The sequence below is a fragment of the Barbus barbus genome (assembly GCF_936440315.1).
Source record: "Barbus barbus genome assembly, chromosome: 43".
In the NCBI taxonomy this organism is placed as follows: Eukaryota; Metazoa; Chordata; class Actinopteri; order Cypriniformes; family Cyprinidae; genus Barbus; species Barbus barbus.
In genome coordinates, this window is record NC_136721.1 from 444,114 (window position 1) to 461,403 (window position 17,290).

At 39.2% G+C, this 17,290-nt stretch overlaps 2 protein-coding genes across 3 annotated transcripts; both read left to right on the forward strand.

Annotated features, from left to right (window-relative positions):
- Positions 1-1,510: 1,510 nt before the first annotated feature.
- txndc15 (thioredoxin domain containing 15) lies at positions 1,511-5,777 on the forward strand. 2 transcript variants are annotated; one of them, XM_079404632.1, is made up of 5 exons: positions 1,511-1,672; positions 1,741-1,979; positions 3,258-3,421; positions 3,512-3,642; positions 5,288-5,777. In XM_079404632.1, exons 1-5 carry the CDS (start codon positions 1,594-1,596, stop codon positions 5,482-5,484), a joined length of 810 nt encoding a protein of 269 aa, XP_079260758.1. In that variant the 5' UTR covers positions 1,511-1,593; the 3' UTR covers positions 5,485-5,777. The 2 variants fall into 2 exon arrangements, with proteins under 2 accessions (XP_079260758.1, XP_079260757.1); XM_079404631.1 differs by having other exon boundaries at positions 1,525-1,672; positions 3,258-3,642; positions 5,288-5,776.
- Positions 5,778-7,999: 2,222 nt separating this feature from the next.
- Positions 8,000-13,147, forward strand: LOC306862247 (pterin-4-alpha-carbinolamine dehydratase 2-like; the record flags this gene model as incomplete). Its single annotated transcript, XM_079404998.1, has 3 exons — positions 8,000-8,140; positions 12,392-12,472; positions 13,052-13,147. The coding sequence occupies 3 exons, from the start codon at positions 8,000-8,002 to the stop codon at positions 13,145-13,147; spliced, it is 318 nt and encodes a 105-aa protein (XP_079261124.1).
- Positions 13,148-17,290: the final 4,143 nt, after the last annotated feature.

Sequence of the window (17,290 nt, forward strand, 5' to 3'; positions counted from 1 at the left end):
GTGTTTTTTTTTTCTTTTAAATATATATATATACAGTATAATTCTATTTTATATATATAATAGATAAAATATAATTAGAATAGAGAGTGCTAGAGTCAGAGGGTCAGATAAAGATGTAAGAGATGTGTTTTTAGCTGATTCTTGAAGATGGCTCAGGACTCAGCTGCTGGGATTGAGTTGGGCAGGAGGGAACAGTTCATGTAAAAGTCTGTGAAAGTGATCTTGTGCCTCTTTGGGATGAACAATAAAGCCACGTTCACTTGCAGAACACAAGCTTCTAGGTTACATTAGTCTGAAGTAATGAATTCAGGTAAAGGGGTGCAGAGCCAGAGGTGGTTTTGTAGGCAAACATCAATGTCTTGAATTGTATGTGAGCAGCTATAGCCAGTGCAGATTGATAAACAGAGGTGTGACGTGTTCTTTTTGGCTCATTAAAGATTAATCTTGCAGCCTCTTTCTGGATTAATTGTAGATGTTTGATAGAACTGTCTGGAAGATCTGCCAAGACAGCTTATCAATAGTCCAGCCTGGACAAAGCAAGAGCTTGAACAAGGAGTTGTGTAGCATGTTCTGAAAGAAAGGGCCTGATCTTCTTGATGTTGTATAAAGTAAATCTGCAGGACCGAGTCGTTTTATCAATGTGGTCTGAGAAATTCAGCTGATCATCAAATCACAACTCCAAGGTTTCTGGCTGTTTTTGAAGGAGTTATGGTTGATGTGCCTAGCTGGATGGTGAGATAGTGATATAGTGGGTTTGTTGAAACCACAAGCAGTTCTGTCTTAGCTAGGTTGAGTTGAAGGTGATGGTCCTTCATCCAGCAGGAAATGTCTGTTAGACACGCTGAGATGCGAGCAGCTATCGTCGGATCATCAGGATGGACTGAGAGGTAGAGTTGAGTGTCATCAGTATAGCAGTGATATGAATAGCCATGTTTCTGAACGACAGAACCTAGTGATGCCATGTAGACAGAGAAGAGAAGCGGTCCAAGAACTGAGCCCTGAGGCACCCCAGCAGCTAGATGTTGCGCCTTAGATACCTCACCTCTCCAACATACCTTATGTTAAATTACATTAAAGAGTGTGAAGATGGGCAACTATCTGTTAAACTTATATCTATATAATATCTAGTAATGCCAAGGTGTTGAGTGCAGTGCGTCCAAATAATACTGCTCCTATAATAACTCTTCACTGTACTAAATTCATTCATTATACAGTTAAACACAAACCACTGTGATTGGTCCACGTGTGGCTCTTCTGTGGATGGACCAATCACAGTGTTTCACCGCATTATGAGGCGGAATTTTAGTTATTGCTCAAATTTCAACACAAAATCGTATCTTGCCCCCTTCAGGAATAATCTGTGTTACAGAAAGAAATTAATAGTCGACTTTCGACGTATTGTTTGAATAACCACGCCGATAATGCTATTGTTTAAATCGAGCTGTTTGTGTTCGAGTTGCGTGACTCCGCTCGCTCGCCGTAGCTGCGCCGGAACCGGAAGCCGGATCTTTCCTCTTTCAGTCCATCGGAAGAAAACATCAACATGAAGCTGATCGCGAGTCATGCGGTGATTCTGAACTGAACGGCGGCAGGATGAGCTCAGCACCGGACAGACTCCGCGGGGTGGCGATCTGGCTGATTATCGCGGGACTCGTGCGTCTGTCAGACGGAGGTAAGGTTATAAACACCGAATCCTGACAGAAACCCCCGGAGATGTGACCGGGCTCTCTGTCTCCTCAGATGCGGTCGAGGTCGCTGGCTCGTCGGATCCGGAGCAGGTGCTGGGAGCTCAGGCCGCGGAGATGGAGCAGCTGGCGGGGGAAGCGTGCGCTGAGGGCCGCTGTGAGACCGAGACCGTCACCGGAGAAACACCGACACACAACCTCACCGAGACCCCGAAGACCTACAAACTGACCTGCGATCGGCGGAACATCAGCGGGACCGAGAGCTTCTCGGTGCAGGTCCTCAACGCTTCTCAGGTGAACACACTGCTTCAGATCTCGGGCTCTTCTGCTACAGTTATCAGCAATACTGACAAATACTGAAATATTATTAGAATGTAAAACAGCTGTTTTCTATGTGAATATGTGTTAAACTGTAATGTATTTCTGTGATCTGCAGCTGTATTTTCAGCATCATTACTCCAGTCTTCAGTGTCACATGATCTTCAGAAATCATTATAATATACTGATTTACTGATCAACAAACATTTCTGATTATTATCAATGTTGAACACAGCCAAATATTTTTGTGGAAACTGATATATGACCATTTAAAAATCTGGGGACAGTTAGATTTTTAAAGAAAAATAATGCTTTTATTAATTTATAATGTTGCAGTAGATTTCTGTTTCTAATAAATGCTGTTTTATTAACTTTCTATTCATCTGTGAATCCTGAAAAATAACATGTATCACGGTTTCCACAAAAATATTGAGCAGCACAACTGTGTTCAACATTGATAATAATCAGAAATGTTTGTTGATCAGTAAATCAGTATATTATTATGATTTCTGAAGATCATGTGACCCTGAAGACTGGAGTAATGATGCTGAAAATACAGCTGCAGATCACAGAAATACATTACAGTTTAACACATATTCACATAGAAAACAGCTGATTTACATTCTAATAATATTTCACACTATCACTGCTTTTACTGTATCTTTGATCAAATAAAGGCAGCTCTGGTGAGCTGTATTTTCCTGATGATTTGAGATCTGTCTGGTTGTGTACAGCCGTGTAAGCACTATAGTGTATGTAACCTCCTGCACGAGGCTCTGTCACTCGTTTAGTTTGTGAAAATTACTGACAGACTTATTATATGGTAATAAAGAGATCATGCAAGTTATAGAGTTCAGTGATTGTTCTATCGGAGCACAGAATGTCATGCATCAAACTTTTCCATCACGTGCCTGAAGTCTCTGTAGTTAATAGTTAGATTTGCATTGAATCCTATACCTCCTTACAAACGAGGACAATAGAAGCAATCAAAACAAAAGAGCAATGATATATAAATGCTGTGATAAATCTTGGTTAGCCTAACATGTAGAACTTTTTTTATTTTTATAATAAATAAAAAGAAAGCAAGTAGATAGAATAGAAAAAGAATAGGGGGCACTTATAAGATGCGCTCATCACATTTTAATTAAACGTTAGGAGTTCAAACGCTTTATAATCATGAAACACATCCACAGATGAACGGCTCTCAGGAAGATCTAGAAGATGCATTTATGCTGTATTTTGGTTTCTCCGCAGGACCTGATGGAGCTCCTGAATGCCAACAGCACCGAGTGCTCCTTGGTTCTCTTTTATACCACGTGGTGTCAGTTTTCGGCTAACCTCGCCCCTCACTTCAACGCCCTGCCGCGAGTCTTTCCCAGCATGCACTTCCTCGCGCTCGACGCGTCCCAGCACAGCAGGTTGATCAGTGACGTTCCCTCATCACGGTCTGGCCCGCTGAGGGTGTTTCTGTCCTCATCAGCTGCGTTTCTCTCTCGCTCTGTTCACAGTCTCTCCACGCGCTTCGGCACGGTGGCCGTCCCCAATATACTCTTGTTTCAAGGAGCCAAACCCATGGCCAGGTTCAACCAGACCGACAGAACGCTAGAGACGCTGAGCTCCTTCATCACAAACCAGACAGGTGTGGTGTTCATCGTTCAGCTCCGTCTGCTTCATATTAACCCCTTAAGTGTGACCATAGACGTCAACGTGCACTATACAAACTTCAATTGCTATAAATCATGAACACTTTAGAATACAGACCTAAAGTTGGGCTCTTTTTTAAGAAGACAATCAGATTATTGCACGGAAGCGGAATCATTTCAAAATGTTAAACTATCAAAAAGTTGTAGAAGTTTACATCTGGGGGAAGTCATGGCCTAATGGTTAGAGAGTCAGACTCGTAATCGAAAGGTTGCAGGTTCGAGTCCCCGGCCGGCAGGGATTGTAGGTGGGGGGAGTGAATGTCCAGCGCTCTCTCCACCCTCAATACCACGACTGAGGTGCCCTTGAGCAAGGCACTGAACCCCCAACTGCTCCCCGGGCGCTGCAGCATAAATGCCCACTGCTCCGGGTGTATGTTCACGGTGTGTGTGTGTGTGTGTGTGTGTGTGTGTGTGTGTGTGTGCATTTGTTCACTACTCACTGCTGTGTGTGTGCACTTGGATGGGTTAAACGCAGAGCACCAATTTCGAGTATGGGTCACCATACTTGACAATATGTCATATGTCACGACATCTACTGTAAACAAAACGCATTGTACCATTTCTTTTTTTTTTTTATATCTTACAAATGATTTAAAAAATCCAAAATTGCTATAAAATTAAAGCCTTATGTCTAAGTAAGGTATGTTCCAAATTTGATATAAATAAAATAGAGGTTCCTGTGAGATTTTATCAATAGCATTATACCACAAACAGCCACCGGGTGGCATCAAAATTCCATTGATTTATTTATTTACTTTTTATGCGTTTTTGTGACACAAATGTCTAAATTTATCTGTAAATATATGACCCTGCAGCACAGAAGCAGTCATGAGTAACACAGGTATATTTGTAGCAATAGCCAACAATACATTGTATGAATCAAAATTATACATTTCTCTTTTATGACAAAAATCATTAGGATATTAAGATCATGTTCCATGAAGATATTTAGTAAATTTCCTACCATAAATATATCAAAACTTCATTTTTGATTAGTAATATGCATTGCTAAGAACTTCATTTGAACAACTTTAAAGGAGATTTTCTCAATATTTAGATTTTTTTGCTCCCTCAGATTCCAGATTTTCAAATAGTTGTATCTCAGACAAATATTGTCCTATCATAACAAACCATACATCAATGGAAAGATTATTTATTAAAAATAATTGACCCTTATGATTGGTTTTGTGGTCCAGGGTCATATATTACTATATCACAAAATAACCACCTAATATGGAATTTTGAGACTCAGACCTTTCCGACAGTGTTTTTTTGTCAAGATTATAAAAAGTTTTGATTCCAAAAGACTGTAATATGTTTTGTTTATATGACACTTGACTCCACCCACTAAGGGGGAGGAGACTGCTAAAATATTTTAAAGTACTATTTCCATGATAACACGATGTATGACTTGAAAATATTTAAGCTTCCAAATTATGTAAAATATGTGACATTATGTGAAATATATGTAAAAAGAGCACCAAGCGGCCCACAGGTGGCACTTAAGAGGTTAAACTGCAGCTGTTTCTATGATGAAGTGTGTTTCTATGATGACTGTGTGGTTTCTCCACCGTCCTCTAGGATTTGAAGCAAGTCCAGATCAGGCCGTGCTGGAGGAAGACCACGCCGGACCTCTCCCTGCGGTTCCTGTCAAAGGCATCGACTGGCTCTTTGTGTTCTCGGTGCTGTTCATATCCGGCTTCACTGTGTATGCCATCCTCTGCTCAGACAGCATCCGCTGGCTCATTCCAGGACAAGACCACGAGCATCAGGACTAGAGTCAGTGTACATACTTGCAGAATAAAGAAGTGTATGAATGTAAAGAATCTGCTCATATTGTTTAGTTCTGTTCTGTCGAAGCCATTCTGTAATATCAGTCTATGACTGGACTTGGTATTAAATCAGAATAGCAAAAGAAAGACCCTGGGATACACAAGTAAAAGGCACACAGAAACGCCGCTCAGAATGAAAGCACAGTGATGTTCTCAAGCTTCTGTTCCGGTGGGATCATGTCCTCCATTAACTTATTCCTGCAGTCTCAGCCCAGCTATATAAACTCTGTTTCATCACATCCTAGTGTTTCTAGTATTATGCATATTAGTGCTGTCAAACCATTAATCACATCCAAGATATATATATATTATATTTAATATATAAACATAACATTTATCTTAAATATATCCATGCATGTGTGTGTATTAATATATACATAATAAATATACACAGCACACACACATATTATGTAAACAAAAAGTTTTATTTTGAATGCGATTGTTTATTAATAACACTAAAAAAAACCCTTATACAACACTGATATGAATACTGAGATAAAAGACTAAAAATACAACCAAAAATTGTTACTTTATTGTAACATATATCATCAAATTGTTATATTAGTGCTTACAACAGAAACTTATTTGCAACATTTGAACTTTTAATGCAGTGTTAGTTTGTGATTACAGCATGTTAGTGCAGTCTTCAGTAACAGCTGCTTTATATTGATATGATTACCTAAATTCAGTTTATTATCCCAGCAGTCAGTATTATGACCATCATGTTTACTCCTGGGGCCACACTCAGTCTTTGTGAATTCATATATTAATACTAGACACCTTAAAGATAACATGCTCTAAAAACTCTTTATTTCTCTATATTTGAAGGCAGTGCAATAAAACAGTAACACTTTTAGAGCTTTATAAATGAGCCCCTTCTTTAATAGTGACCGCTGGGATTGAGTGGGTTACTGCTGGCTTGTAAGGGGCCTCAGTAGGGTGCACACTGTGACCAGGCTCCAGGAGAGATGAGCTGGTTAATGTTTACTGGACGGCCACTGAACTAGCTCGCTGTTATCTGTCTGCTGACGGTGCAGGAGCGGGGGAACGGTACGATATTATTCTCCTTTCGACCAAGAACGCTTTCCTGTGGAGTGTGACGTCGGCAGCTGCTCGACCAATCAGCGGCGTGCAGGATAACAGGATCTCGTGTTCGGAAGCTGTTTCAGAGAAAGCGAGGCTGGCGGGTTTATGCGCTGCTGCTTGACTTTGAGACACAGATGAAGCCAGTCAACAAACACGGAACTACAAGCGACACAACTATTATCTTTTGAAGGTTTTTTCCTTCTTTCTAGCTGTGCTAGGGTACTTTTATTTATTTACTTATTTTATTTTTTACAATAAAAAAAAAAAAAAAATCAGTTTTGTTATACAAAATGAGTATTGTTTCCGGGTACAAATTTGTCCTCAAAAGTATCTGAACGCACACTTATAACCAGATTTAACACAATATCAGTGTATTTCAGATGAGCTTGTGTGTAGTTTGCGTTATTTTGACTGAAACAAGATTATAAGAAGATTTGTATTGTTGTATAACCGTGTTCACCCGACAGGTGGCGCAATACACCCGTTATATAAATATGAGTTATTAGTCATATAACATACTACCTTAGAAGCATTAGATCAACACCTTTTGAAAGTGACAGTTTTGTATTTTTATTTTTTTATTAATAGTTTGTTGGTGTTTACATGTGTGTAATGTTTATATATTCTGTCTTGGTGTACATTTATAACACATTTATATGTAAATTTAGCCGTAAACCATAAAGTAAATTAATTTTACAAGTTATATTTTCATTCTATAATCACTGTATCACTGCTGTCATAATGAAAGAGTTCCCTTTAATCATCTTTGTAACGATACTAAAACACCATGGAGGATTTTACTAACTTAACTATGCTATATTTTAATTATTTAAAGAAATAGAAGGCTAAAATCAGCTACTTTTTAAATTTATATTATAAAACATATTTGCATGTTGAGGTTACATTGTAATAATTTGGTTTGATACACAGGTATTGTGTTGTGTTTTTAAATAAATGTCTAGACGATGGAAGAAGGAAGTTTTGAATCTGTGCAAGTTTAGAAAATACAATGTGCAGTTTAATCCTATTATGTGTTTATTCATTATATAATATGACACTGAAGAGATGATGATGTTTGCTGAACCAGATTATTGAGTGACAGCGATGCGTTTGTGATATTATATCTGACCCTGCAGCACAAAAGCAGTCATGAGTAACACAGGTATATCTGCAGCAATAGACAACAATACATTGTATGGATCACAATTATACATTTCTCTAGTAATATGCATTGCTAAGAGCTTCATTTGAACAACTTTAAAGGAGATTTTCTCAATATTTAGATTTTTTTGCTCCCTCAGATTCCAGATTTTGAAATATTGTCCTATCCTAACAAACCATATATATGTGATATGATCTGATATGATGATGTATGATGTGTTGTGTTGAGGCCGCAGACTGGCTGTCCTCCGCCGAGCGAGAGCAGTTTCTCCTGGAGCTGAGGGCCACTGGATGGGTGGAGGTCGAGGACCGCGATGCTCTTTACAAGGAGCTGCACTTCAAAACCTTCAACCAGGTTTGCCTCTACACACACCTGAACTACTACATCTCCACACACACTGTTTCCCTGTGTAACGCTGTAAAGCTGCTTTGACACAATCTGCATGGTAAAAAGCACTATATAATAACAGTGACTTGACTTGACCTAAAGCTACGAAGCATCTCTAGATGTCGCTGTCTGCTCTCACCAAACTCTTGACCGGCAGAGACTCCTGAGTTTGTGCTGCTGTTCAGGGCCGCTTTGCTCCAAATGGCTTTTACAGACAGAAACGCCTCGAATCCCACTCATGCTTTATTAGTTGCAGGTGCAAACCAGCACTTTTTCTCAAACCCTTGTGGAGGAGCGTGTGCTTGGATGGCCGAGTGAAAGACAAAAAACAATACTTTATACATTTTACTCTGCTTAAAAAATACAGTAAAATAGTGAAATATTATTAGAATGTAAATCAGCTGTTTTCTATGTGAATATCTGTTAAAGTGTAATGTATTTCTGTGATCTGCAGCTGTATTTTCAGCATCATTACTGCAGTCTTCAGTGTCACATGATCTTCAGAAATCATTATAATATACTGATTTACTGATCAACAAACATTTCTGATTATTATCAATGTTGAACACAGTCCATATTTTAGTGGAAACTGTGATACTTTTTATATTTTTCAGGATTCACAGATGAATAGAAAGTTCAGAAGAACAGCATTTATTTGAAATAGAAATCTACTGTAACATTATGTCGTTTCTGGCACTTTTGATGAATTGAATGTGTCCTTGATGAATAAGAGTATTAATTTCATTAAGAAAATAGGTCACACTGACCCCAGGCTTTGAAACACACATCGCAGTGTTTTTAGGCCTCGGCCGCCCTCCTCTCTCTCTCTCCCTTCCCCCTCAGAGCCCCTCGTGTCAGTCTCTATTACCCTGAGCCACAGCAGAGCTGTTCTTGGCAGCAATTTAAGTTTTGATCAAAATGATTTCTTTCACAAACAATCAGATTGGTTAAAATGTTTCATGTGCCTCAGAAAACCACTAACTATCCCATGAGTCTCTCTGTTTCTCTTACACGCCGTCTTTTGTTCACTCTGTTTGCCTCTCCTTGTAATAGTGGCCTCACGTTTTTCCATTTGCACATCTCAGTCGTTCTCTTTCTCTCTTTTGCGTGTATTTCGTTCTCGGCGTCCTTCTTCATCCTGGACTGGCGCAGATGATGGACACTGACATGTGAACTGATTTCTGTGCATCTCGTTCAGATAGAAATGTCTCTGATGGAGTTCTGTGCTAATCTGTGTGTTTTTTAGACTAGAACTCTTTCTTTATTTCATTTAATCTACTTCAGGGTTTCTGTGGGTCTCAAAAAGTCTTAATTCACAAATTAATGCCTAAAAGGTTTTAAATCATAGCAGAAAGTCTTGTATTCCAGTACAAATATCCTTAAATCAAGATACAGTTAGTGGAGATGCAAAAAGAACATACAGAGTCTTGTTTTCTGGAGAACTGATCAAAATAAAGTGAGTTTTTGTTTGAAGAACAAACATCTGTCGATGCTAAATGAAAACATCAATTAAGTTGATTATCCTTTGCCAGATATTTGTTCTTTTAATCATAAACTCGCTTAACTTTCATGAGATTCTCATAAAGCAAGATTTAATATCTTATGCTATTTTGTTTTTGCGGTGAATGATCTTTAGATTCGCTCTGGAAAACAAGACAAAAATATTGAGGAAAAACATCACCTTTTTAGCAGTGTTTAGAAGTTATTTATGAAGGTAAAATGATGTCAAAAAGATTTGCATGCGCAGGAAATAACTTCATAGTTACATTCAGAGACCATATTGTGTTCCATTCAGTTCATTACTGAAATGTTCTTTCTTCGCTCCAAAAAAAAGTGTTACATTTAATTAAACCTGCAGAAACGGTGTGAAGGAAATGTCCTCTATCACAGCCGAAACCCTTCAAAGAAATCAAACCCCCATCTGTTGTGTCTCAGAACGCGTGAGTTCTGATCAAAATCAATAGATGCATCAGTTTTTAAGAGACAACAAACCCTTTTGACCTTCATATGTGGAGCCTGGACCACAAAACCAGTCACAAGGGTCACATTTATTGAGATTCAAATTGAGATTCATATATCATCTGAGAGCTGAATACATAATCTTTCCATTGATGTATGGTTTGTTATGAGAGGACAATATTTGTCTGAGATACAACTATTAGAAAATCTGGAATCTGAGGGAGCAAAAAAATCTAAATATTGAGAAAATCTCCTTTAAAGTTGTTCAAATGAAGTTCTTAGCAATGCATATTACTAATAATAAATTACTAAATTAAAGTTTTGATATATTTATGGTAGGAAATTTACTAAATATCTTCATGAAACATGATCTTAATATCCTGATGATTTTTGTCATAAAAGAGAAATGTATAATTTTGATCCATACAGTGTATTGTTGGCTATTGCTACAGATATACCTGTGCTACTCATGACTGCTTCTGTGCTGCAGGGTCAATGCCGCATTATTACCTTTCTCCAAAGACATTCAGAGAGAAGCCTGCACATTCAGGAGAGCATTATATCAAGCTGATTGGCAGCTGTTGGCATCAGGAGGGCCGGGGCCCCTGAGAGGAGCCGTAATCACGCTCATTTATGCTCTGAAGCGTCTAACGCAGCCTCAGTGGCCGATCTGTGTGCGTTTAGGACACTGAGCCCAATCCTGCAATCCAGAAAGCACATGTGTTTGGAAGCGCGGAGGGAATGCCACCCTGACGTCCACATGGGCTCATCCAGTGCTTTATGACAATCATGCCGTAATAACAGAAAATGCCTCTAAAGTGGCATACGGGGAAACGTGCGGCGGTGGTTCTGATTATTGGGGATGAGGGCCTGCAACATGTCAAGACTAATTACCCGCTCCTGACAGAGCGAGGCGTCGTGGCACAATACAGAGCAAACAAAAGACCCCAGAACCTCCGTCCTTGACCTCTCTAGTGCCGATTAGTCTGCCGTATGCGTATTTAATGTTGAGCAACACAAGATTAGGTTTGTGTTTGTGATTCAGCGTTCAGAGCTCGGTTTGAAGCGTGAGCTCGAGTCAGATCGAATCGGACCAGTTCAGTAATCAAAGCTTATTTTGTTGTCATACGCTGACTTGTTTTTGCCTGCCAGAAACCAAACGCCAAAAAGGAAATGTTTTGGCGATCATTAACATGCCCTGCTATTGAATAATTGCCAATATTCCTAATGAAAACTGAGCAAAAGCAGACCGTGTGCTTAAACTGCAGATGGAGTCGAGTTGCAGGATTTTGTCAATCACTTTAAATGGATAACAGGACGGTTTGCTTGATAGCCGGTTTGATAAAATAGCCAATTGTGTTACATCATGTGTTCCCCAAATTACTTACAATATACGACACTCGTAATTTCCTCTTCCTCTTTTTTTTTGAACTACTCCTGTTTCATTATCAGAGCGTTTGGCCAAGCCCACAGATTTGTCTGCAAAGGCTTGTGTACAATGGCGGTTCAGTTGACTTAATTAGCTAAGGAAGTATTTAAAGGCTTAATTGAGATTGCATTGGGAAATTGCTCTGAAATAGCCAGTGCGTTTTTTTTTCGCAGGCGGCTTAGCTCGAGCGAGATCTGACCCGCTAGAATAACCTCTGATTGGAGGACGCAGTTACTCTGTCATCCTCCAATCTCAGCTCAGCTAAACATCTGAGCTCACATACTCACACTATTTAGATTGAGACTTCCTATGTGAAGTTTTATAAACTGAAACAATTGCTTTACTGGACTCTACAAAACATCTCTATTCACTTTGCCAAAGCTGCCATCCATTCCTCTGTTCAGTATATACAGAATGTTCCATTACAGTGTGTTATTGCATTTAACTGTGTATGCCTTGTTAAGTTATTAAAAATATATGCCTTTCAAAAATTGGTATTCACAGTGACTGGCTTCACGGTTAATATACTGTTCAGCTTTTTAACCGTCTGGTGCTGTTCAGTAAATTTTGACCTTTTTTTTATTACTTTATCGTTATGGTACGAAACATGGTAGAGGTTTTGGCATTTGCTGTGTGAATACACACACACACACACACACACACACACACACTCACACACACACACACACAGAATCATGGACATGATTTGAAAAGGTTAAATGGTCCTGAAAGAAATCGTCATGTGTGTTGTTCTCTGTCAAAACTGTGTGCTAGATGAGTTGAGTGAGTCCTGTGATCTTCCAGCACTGCGTCTGTTTTCTCTTCCTCAGGCGTTCGGCTTCATGTGTCGAGTGGCTCTGCAAGCAGAGAAGATGAACCATCATCCGGAGTGGTTCAATGTTTATAACAAGGTAATAACTTCAAACCCAGCCACTTATTTCTCACTGTTGAGCAGCAGTTTATAATGTTTTTCCAAATGTTTAACATGAACACACTGTGTTTAAAGTACATGAGAGGCCACACACATCAGGCTTTTGAAAGTGTCACGTTTGCACAGCAAACAATCGCACTACGTAGTGCAATAGCTCACATTTCATGTCAGGCCGAGTGAGAAAAGTGGAGTGAGCACTGGGAAATAATCCTGACGATCTGCAGTGGAAATTTTCTTTGTGAAATAAGCAGTAGTGGTTTCGTAAATCAGCTTACTGTGCGGTAGGCCGACGTCTTTATTAAAGTAACTGCAGGACAGGACAAGCTTGGGCTGTTCCAAATACTCACTACGGCAGTCGCCCAACACATGGATAGAGGATATCACTGTGTCATCAGCATAAAAATGAAAACTAGCATTTATAATGATAACGTCAACATGAGTAATAAAAAGTAGAGGTCCCAAAACAGAGCCCTGAGGAACACCCCTAGTGATTCCTTAGAGGTGTGGATATATCAAAAGCTAGCTGTTGATCATGACTGAATTTCTGGCTGTCTTTCAGGTCCAGATCACTTTATCGACACATGACTGTGGAGGACTGTCAAAGAAGGACATTCGTCTGGCCAAATTCATTGATAAGGTGGCTCTGTCCCTGTAGAGGCTCTTCCTTCTGGAACATACATTCATTTTCAATGTCAAATCTTTTGTGTTGTATTTCCAAAAAGGGAAATAGTTAATTTGTTAATTCACACATGTTTGTGTTTAAAATCATTTATCTTTATTCAGATCTACATGATTCTGGTAAATGCATATCAAACAGATGTTGGAATACTGTTAGTAGATACATGTCATATTCATTAAATATCTGATACAATTTTAAATCATTTGTTCAGGTGCATTTTTACATATGAAAAAATGTGCATTAAAAACATATATTATTAATATAATTTATCATATTCAAAACTCCGAAATATAGTAAGAAATGTCTGATAATTGCTATAGGCAGCGGGCCGGAAAATGTCCCTCTTCACTTTTGTATCGACGGACACTTGTTCTCTATGCTGTTTGCAGCCCTTCAGACTAAACATATACACTCCCTGCGCTTTACCACTTAAGTCCCCTTCACAGGGCACTGTCAGACAATAGGAAGTAGCTGACCGCTCTCTACATAGACAGTTACTAAGCTTTAATGGGTTTATGTGAAGTGCTCTATGAAGGCACACACAAATAGGCTCCCAGTTGATGCTCTTACAAAAGAGTTTGATGCTAGTATATTGCTAAGCTAAAAAAATTAAAAAATAGACAACACAAATGGAGATTCTTTTTTATCAACGCTGCAGAAGAAAATTTATTTTACATTTTTTTTTACTGGTCACAATGCATTTTGGGATTGACTAATATGTGTGCTGTGTAACCATGACAAGCATCTAGACCTCTGAGTATGTCATAATGTTTTTGAAAAAGAATATATATAATATTTAAAAAATATTATTTCTGTAATAAATCATTTCATAATGATTTGTGTACCAAACTCCATGCATTTAATTTGTAATGAGAGCTGATGTTAAAACCCCAGAGTGCTCCGAAATGTAAGCAGGAAACTTGTACAGATCCATTTTTTTCATATCCATTTAGTCAGTTTGTAAGCATGCAGCATTATGACTGTCCCACGTTTACTTGGGCTACACAAGATGACAACACATTTTCATAGTTTCTTAGGACGAGAAAGAGCGTACAGTATGTTTTCACAGTAAAGATGCCTTCCCGTTATATAGACGAGGTGTGCACCTCGAAGAGCCAACAGAGCGCAGGTGAAGGTGTTTACATGCATCCTGGCGGCCAGAGCTATCTGTGGCTCAGATCAGGCTTGCGAGTTTTGACCGTGGGCCACATTTGAAACTGATAAACTGATATATATATTTTTTAAGTATTCCAAGATTATTTCTTATTAGATGGAGACATTTTAGCATTGATAATTAAGCAAATGATTGAAAATAATAATAATTTTTAATAAAGTGCAGTTTATTGCAGTTTGCTGTTTTCATTTAAAATTACAGCATTTCATTCTTAATTCAAAATTTGCATAATTTTAAACAAGACTATATTTTAATATTATGAAATGAATACAATTTCTGTAACCATTAAGCCAATAATTATCATGCAATATTTGTTTTGTTTGCTGTGCAACAATTTTATGAAACTTCTTTGGCTTTAAAAATTACCATAAAATACACACCAAATGCACCATAAAATGATCATAAAAAGTATTTTATTTGTGTGCTGTAATCTGAATATCATGGTTTGCATGTGATTGCTTTGTGTGAGGAACAGATGCGAATACAACCTTCTTCTACATCCTCTGTTGAGTCTCTTACAGTCCCCTTTGTTAAAAATAAAAAGTACGACAAGCATTATGTTTCCCCACTTTCAGGTTCATTTTGTGCATTCATTTGCAGCATTTGGTAAAACATTTGGTATTAATATTTTTATGCGAGGATTGATCCTCTCGATACAATGTGAATATCGCAAGTGATTTCAACACTTACCAGCATTGTACTAATGACTTCTTTTTTTTCAGTTTCTAACCAGGGAATGACTCCTCAAACGCAGTCATGACCAGTATATCACAACTGTTCTGTAAAACTGCTACAGTAGACTCTACAGTACTTGTTTTCCACTGATTGATTGCAACAGTTTACTCATCTATGATGATTTCACCTCTGAAAAACTGGAGGAGTAAAACGGGTCTGTTAAGCTGCATTAATCGCTGGAGATCGTGGGTCACTGAGCTGTTGGTTTCTCCCACATGCCACCAATATCAGCTTGAGGATCAATTTTAGTGCTCCCATTGGTAGTCGCATACTGCTTCACTGCTTAGCTACATTAAGTTGCTTTGTTGCATTACCAATGGCCAATCTTATTAACTCACACTTTACTGAAGGCTACTGCACCAACTCTTTCCACAAACCTTGGATGTTGTGGTAAAACAGAGCTAGGTTGAGTTAGCAGTAGAAAACAACATCTTCAGGAACTGTAGTCTGGCATTGCTTGCAAGAATAGTATTTCTTGCCTGCTGCTGGAAGTCAAATGTTGTGGTGTTTGTGGACCAGAAGAGTTAAATATCTTCGAATCAAGATAACAAGGTCTCTTACATCATTTCCTTCAATTTAAATAAATTTTACTAGGTTAAATTTCAACCCCAACTGCATTGGTGTCGCTTGTAGGTCTGCGTGATAAACAAACTGTGCCTTCTGTGGTCCAGGTCCTCCAATAACATGCTGGCTTTGTCCCCAGAGCATCCATATATTTGCAGGGAGCACCGCACAGGTCACCGAGGCTATGCCATGCCTCAGTCAAAAGAGATTTTTTGAAAAACTAAAAAGATATTTACCAGACTGGAAATTATTTCAAAAATATTTCTAAAGAGTTTAGGATCCACCAATCTACCAGGCAGATTGTACAAACAAAAGAAATTCAACACCACTGTCCAGGCCCCAGTGTACTCAAATTGAAATTGAAAAATGAACATATTTGAACGAACTTGATGTTGAATGAAATCCAGCCAAAACGAAGGTGATTTTGACCTTCAGGAAAACTTTGATCATTAAACACAACCTAATTGCAATTGGCAGATGGAGACTCAATAGGTGGGTGTAACCTGGTGCTCCATCTCTAGCTGTTTTTAAACTTCTTCCAATTTTGGCACACTGCACTGTCTACTGGCTTTAGAGAAAAGAAAACCTAAGAAACTGGGATTGAATGTCTGCTTTTATTTTGCATTACAACCACACCTTGCCATCCCCAGACTGATGGTTTGGTTGAATGTTTCAACCAAACCCTGAATAGCATGCTGTGCAAATTTCTGACTGGCACCAGTGGTTACTGTACCTCTGGGATGGGCAGCTCTGGTGCTCGGGAACCACTTTCTTGCAGAGTTTAGCTCCAGTTCTCATCTCACCTGAGCCAGCTAATCACGGTCAGGATTGCTAGAAAGCTACATGCAGGTTTGCCTGTACAATCAGGGTTGGAGCTAAAATCTGTAGGACCTTGGACCTCAAGGGCCTGAGTTGCCCACTCCTGCTTTACCTAGTGGTTGCTCCTAACCTCCTTACCTACTGGGGCCCAAGGATGGTACATGCAGTGTGGTCCAATTAAGTAATCCAAATCAGAGACCATCTGGAAGAAATTACATCACTGGCCCAGGAGCCCAGCACTCTCAGAAAACTTGGTATGAGTGCCAGGGAGGGATTCCTAGTGCCAAGTTCTGAAAACAAGTTCCTTTGTTGGCATAGACCCTACAAAGCATTGTGAAAGACTGGCAGCATCACCTGCAAGATCTCATTGCCAGAGCAGGGTAAGAAAGAGCAAAACTGCTATATTAACTTGCTGAAAGAAGTCCACCGCAGGGCCAAGCCAACTCTTTGTGCCATTGGTAATGAGTATGAACCAACAGGACAGCACTTCCAAACTAGCTGGACACAACAAGTGCTGGAGGTTTCCCATCTGGAGCAACCTCAAGGAGACCAGGTAGAGCAGTTGAGCTGTCTCAGAAGAAACCTGGATTTACTAATCGGATGCTGACGTAACCCCATCCCTCCAAACGAGCTATCGTATCCCCGAATATCTGATAAATGTGATTACAGATAAACTGGACATTATGCGCTCCATAGGTGTCATTAAAGCATTCTTCAGTGAGTGGTGTAGTTTCATCATGCTAGTCCCCAAAAGGATGGAGCACTTCGATTTTGCATCGACTTGTGGAGTGAAGGCTCTTCCAGAAACCATTCTTCCAGCAGACAGA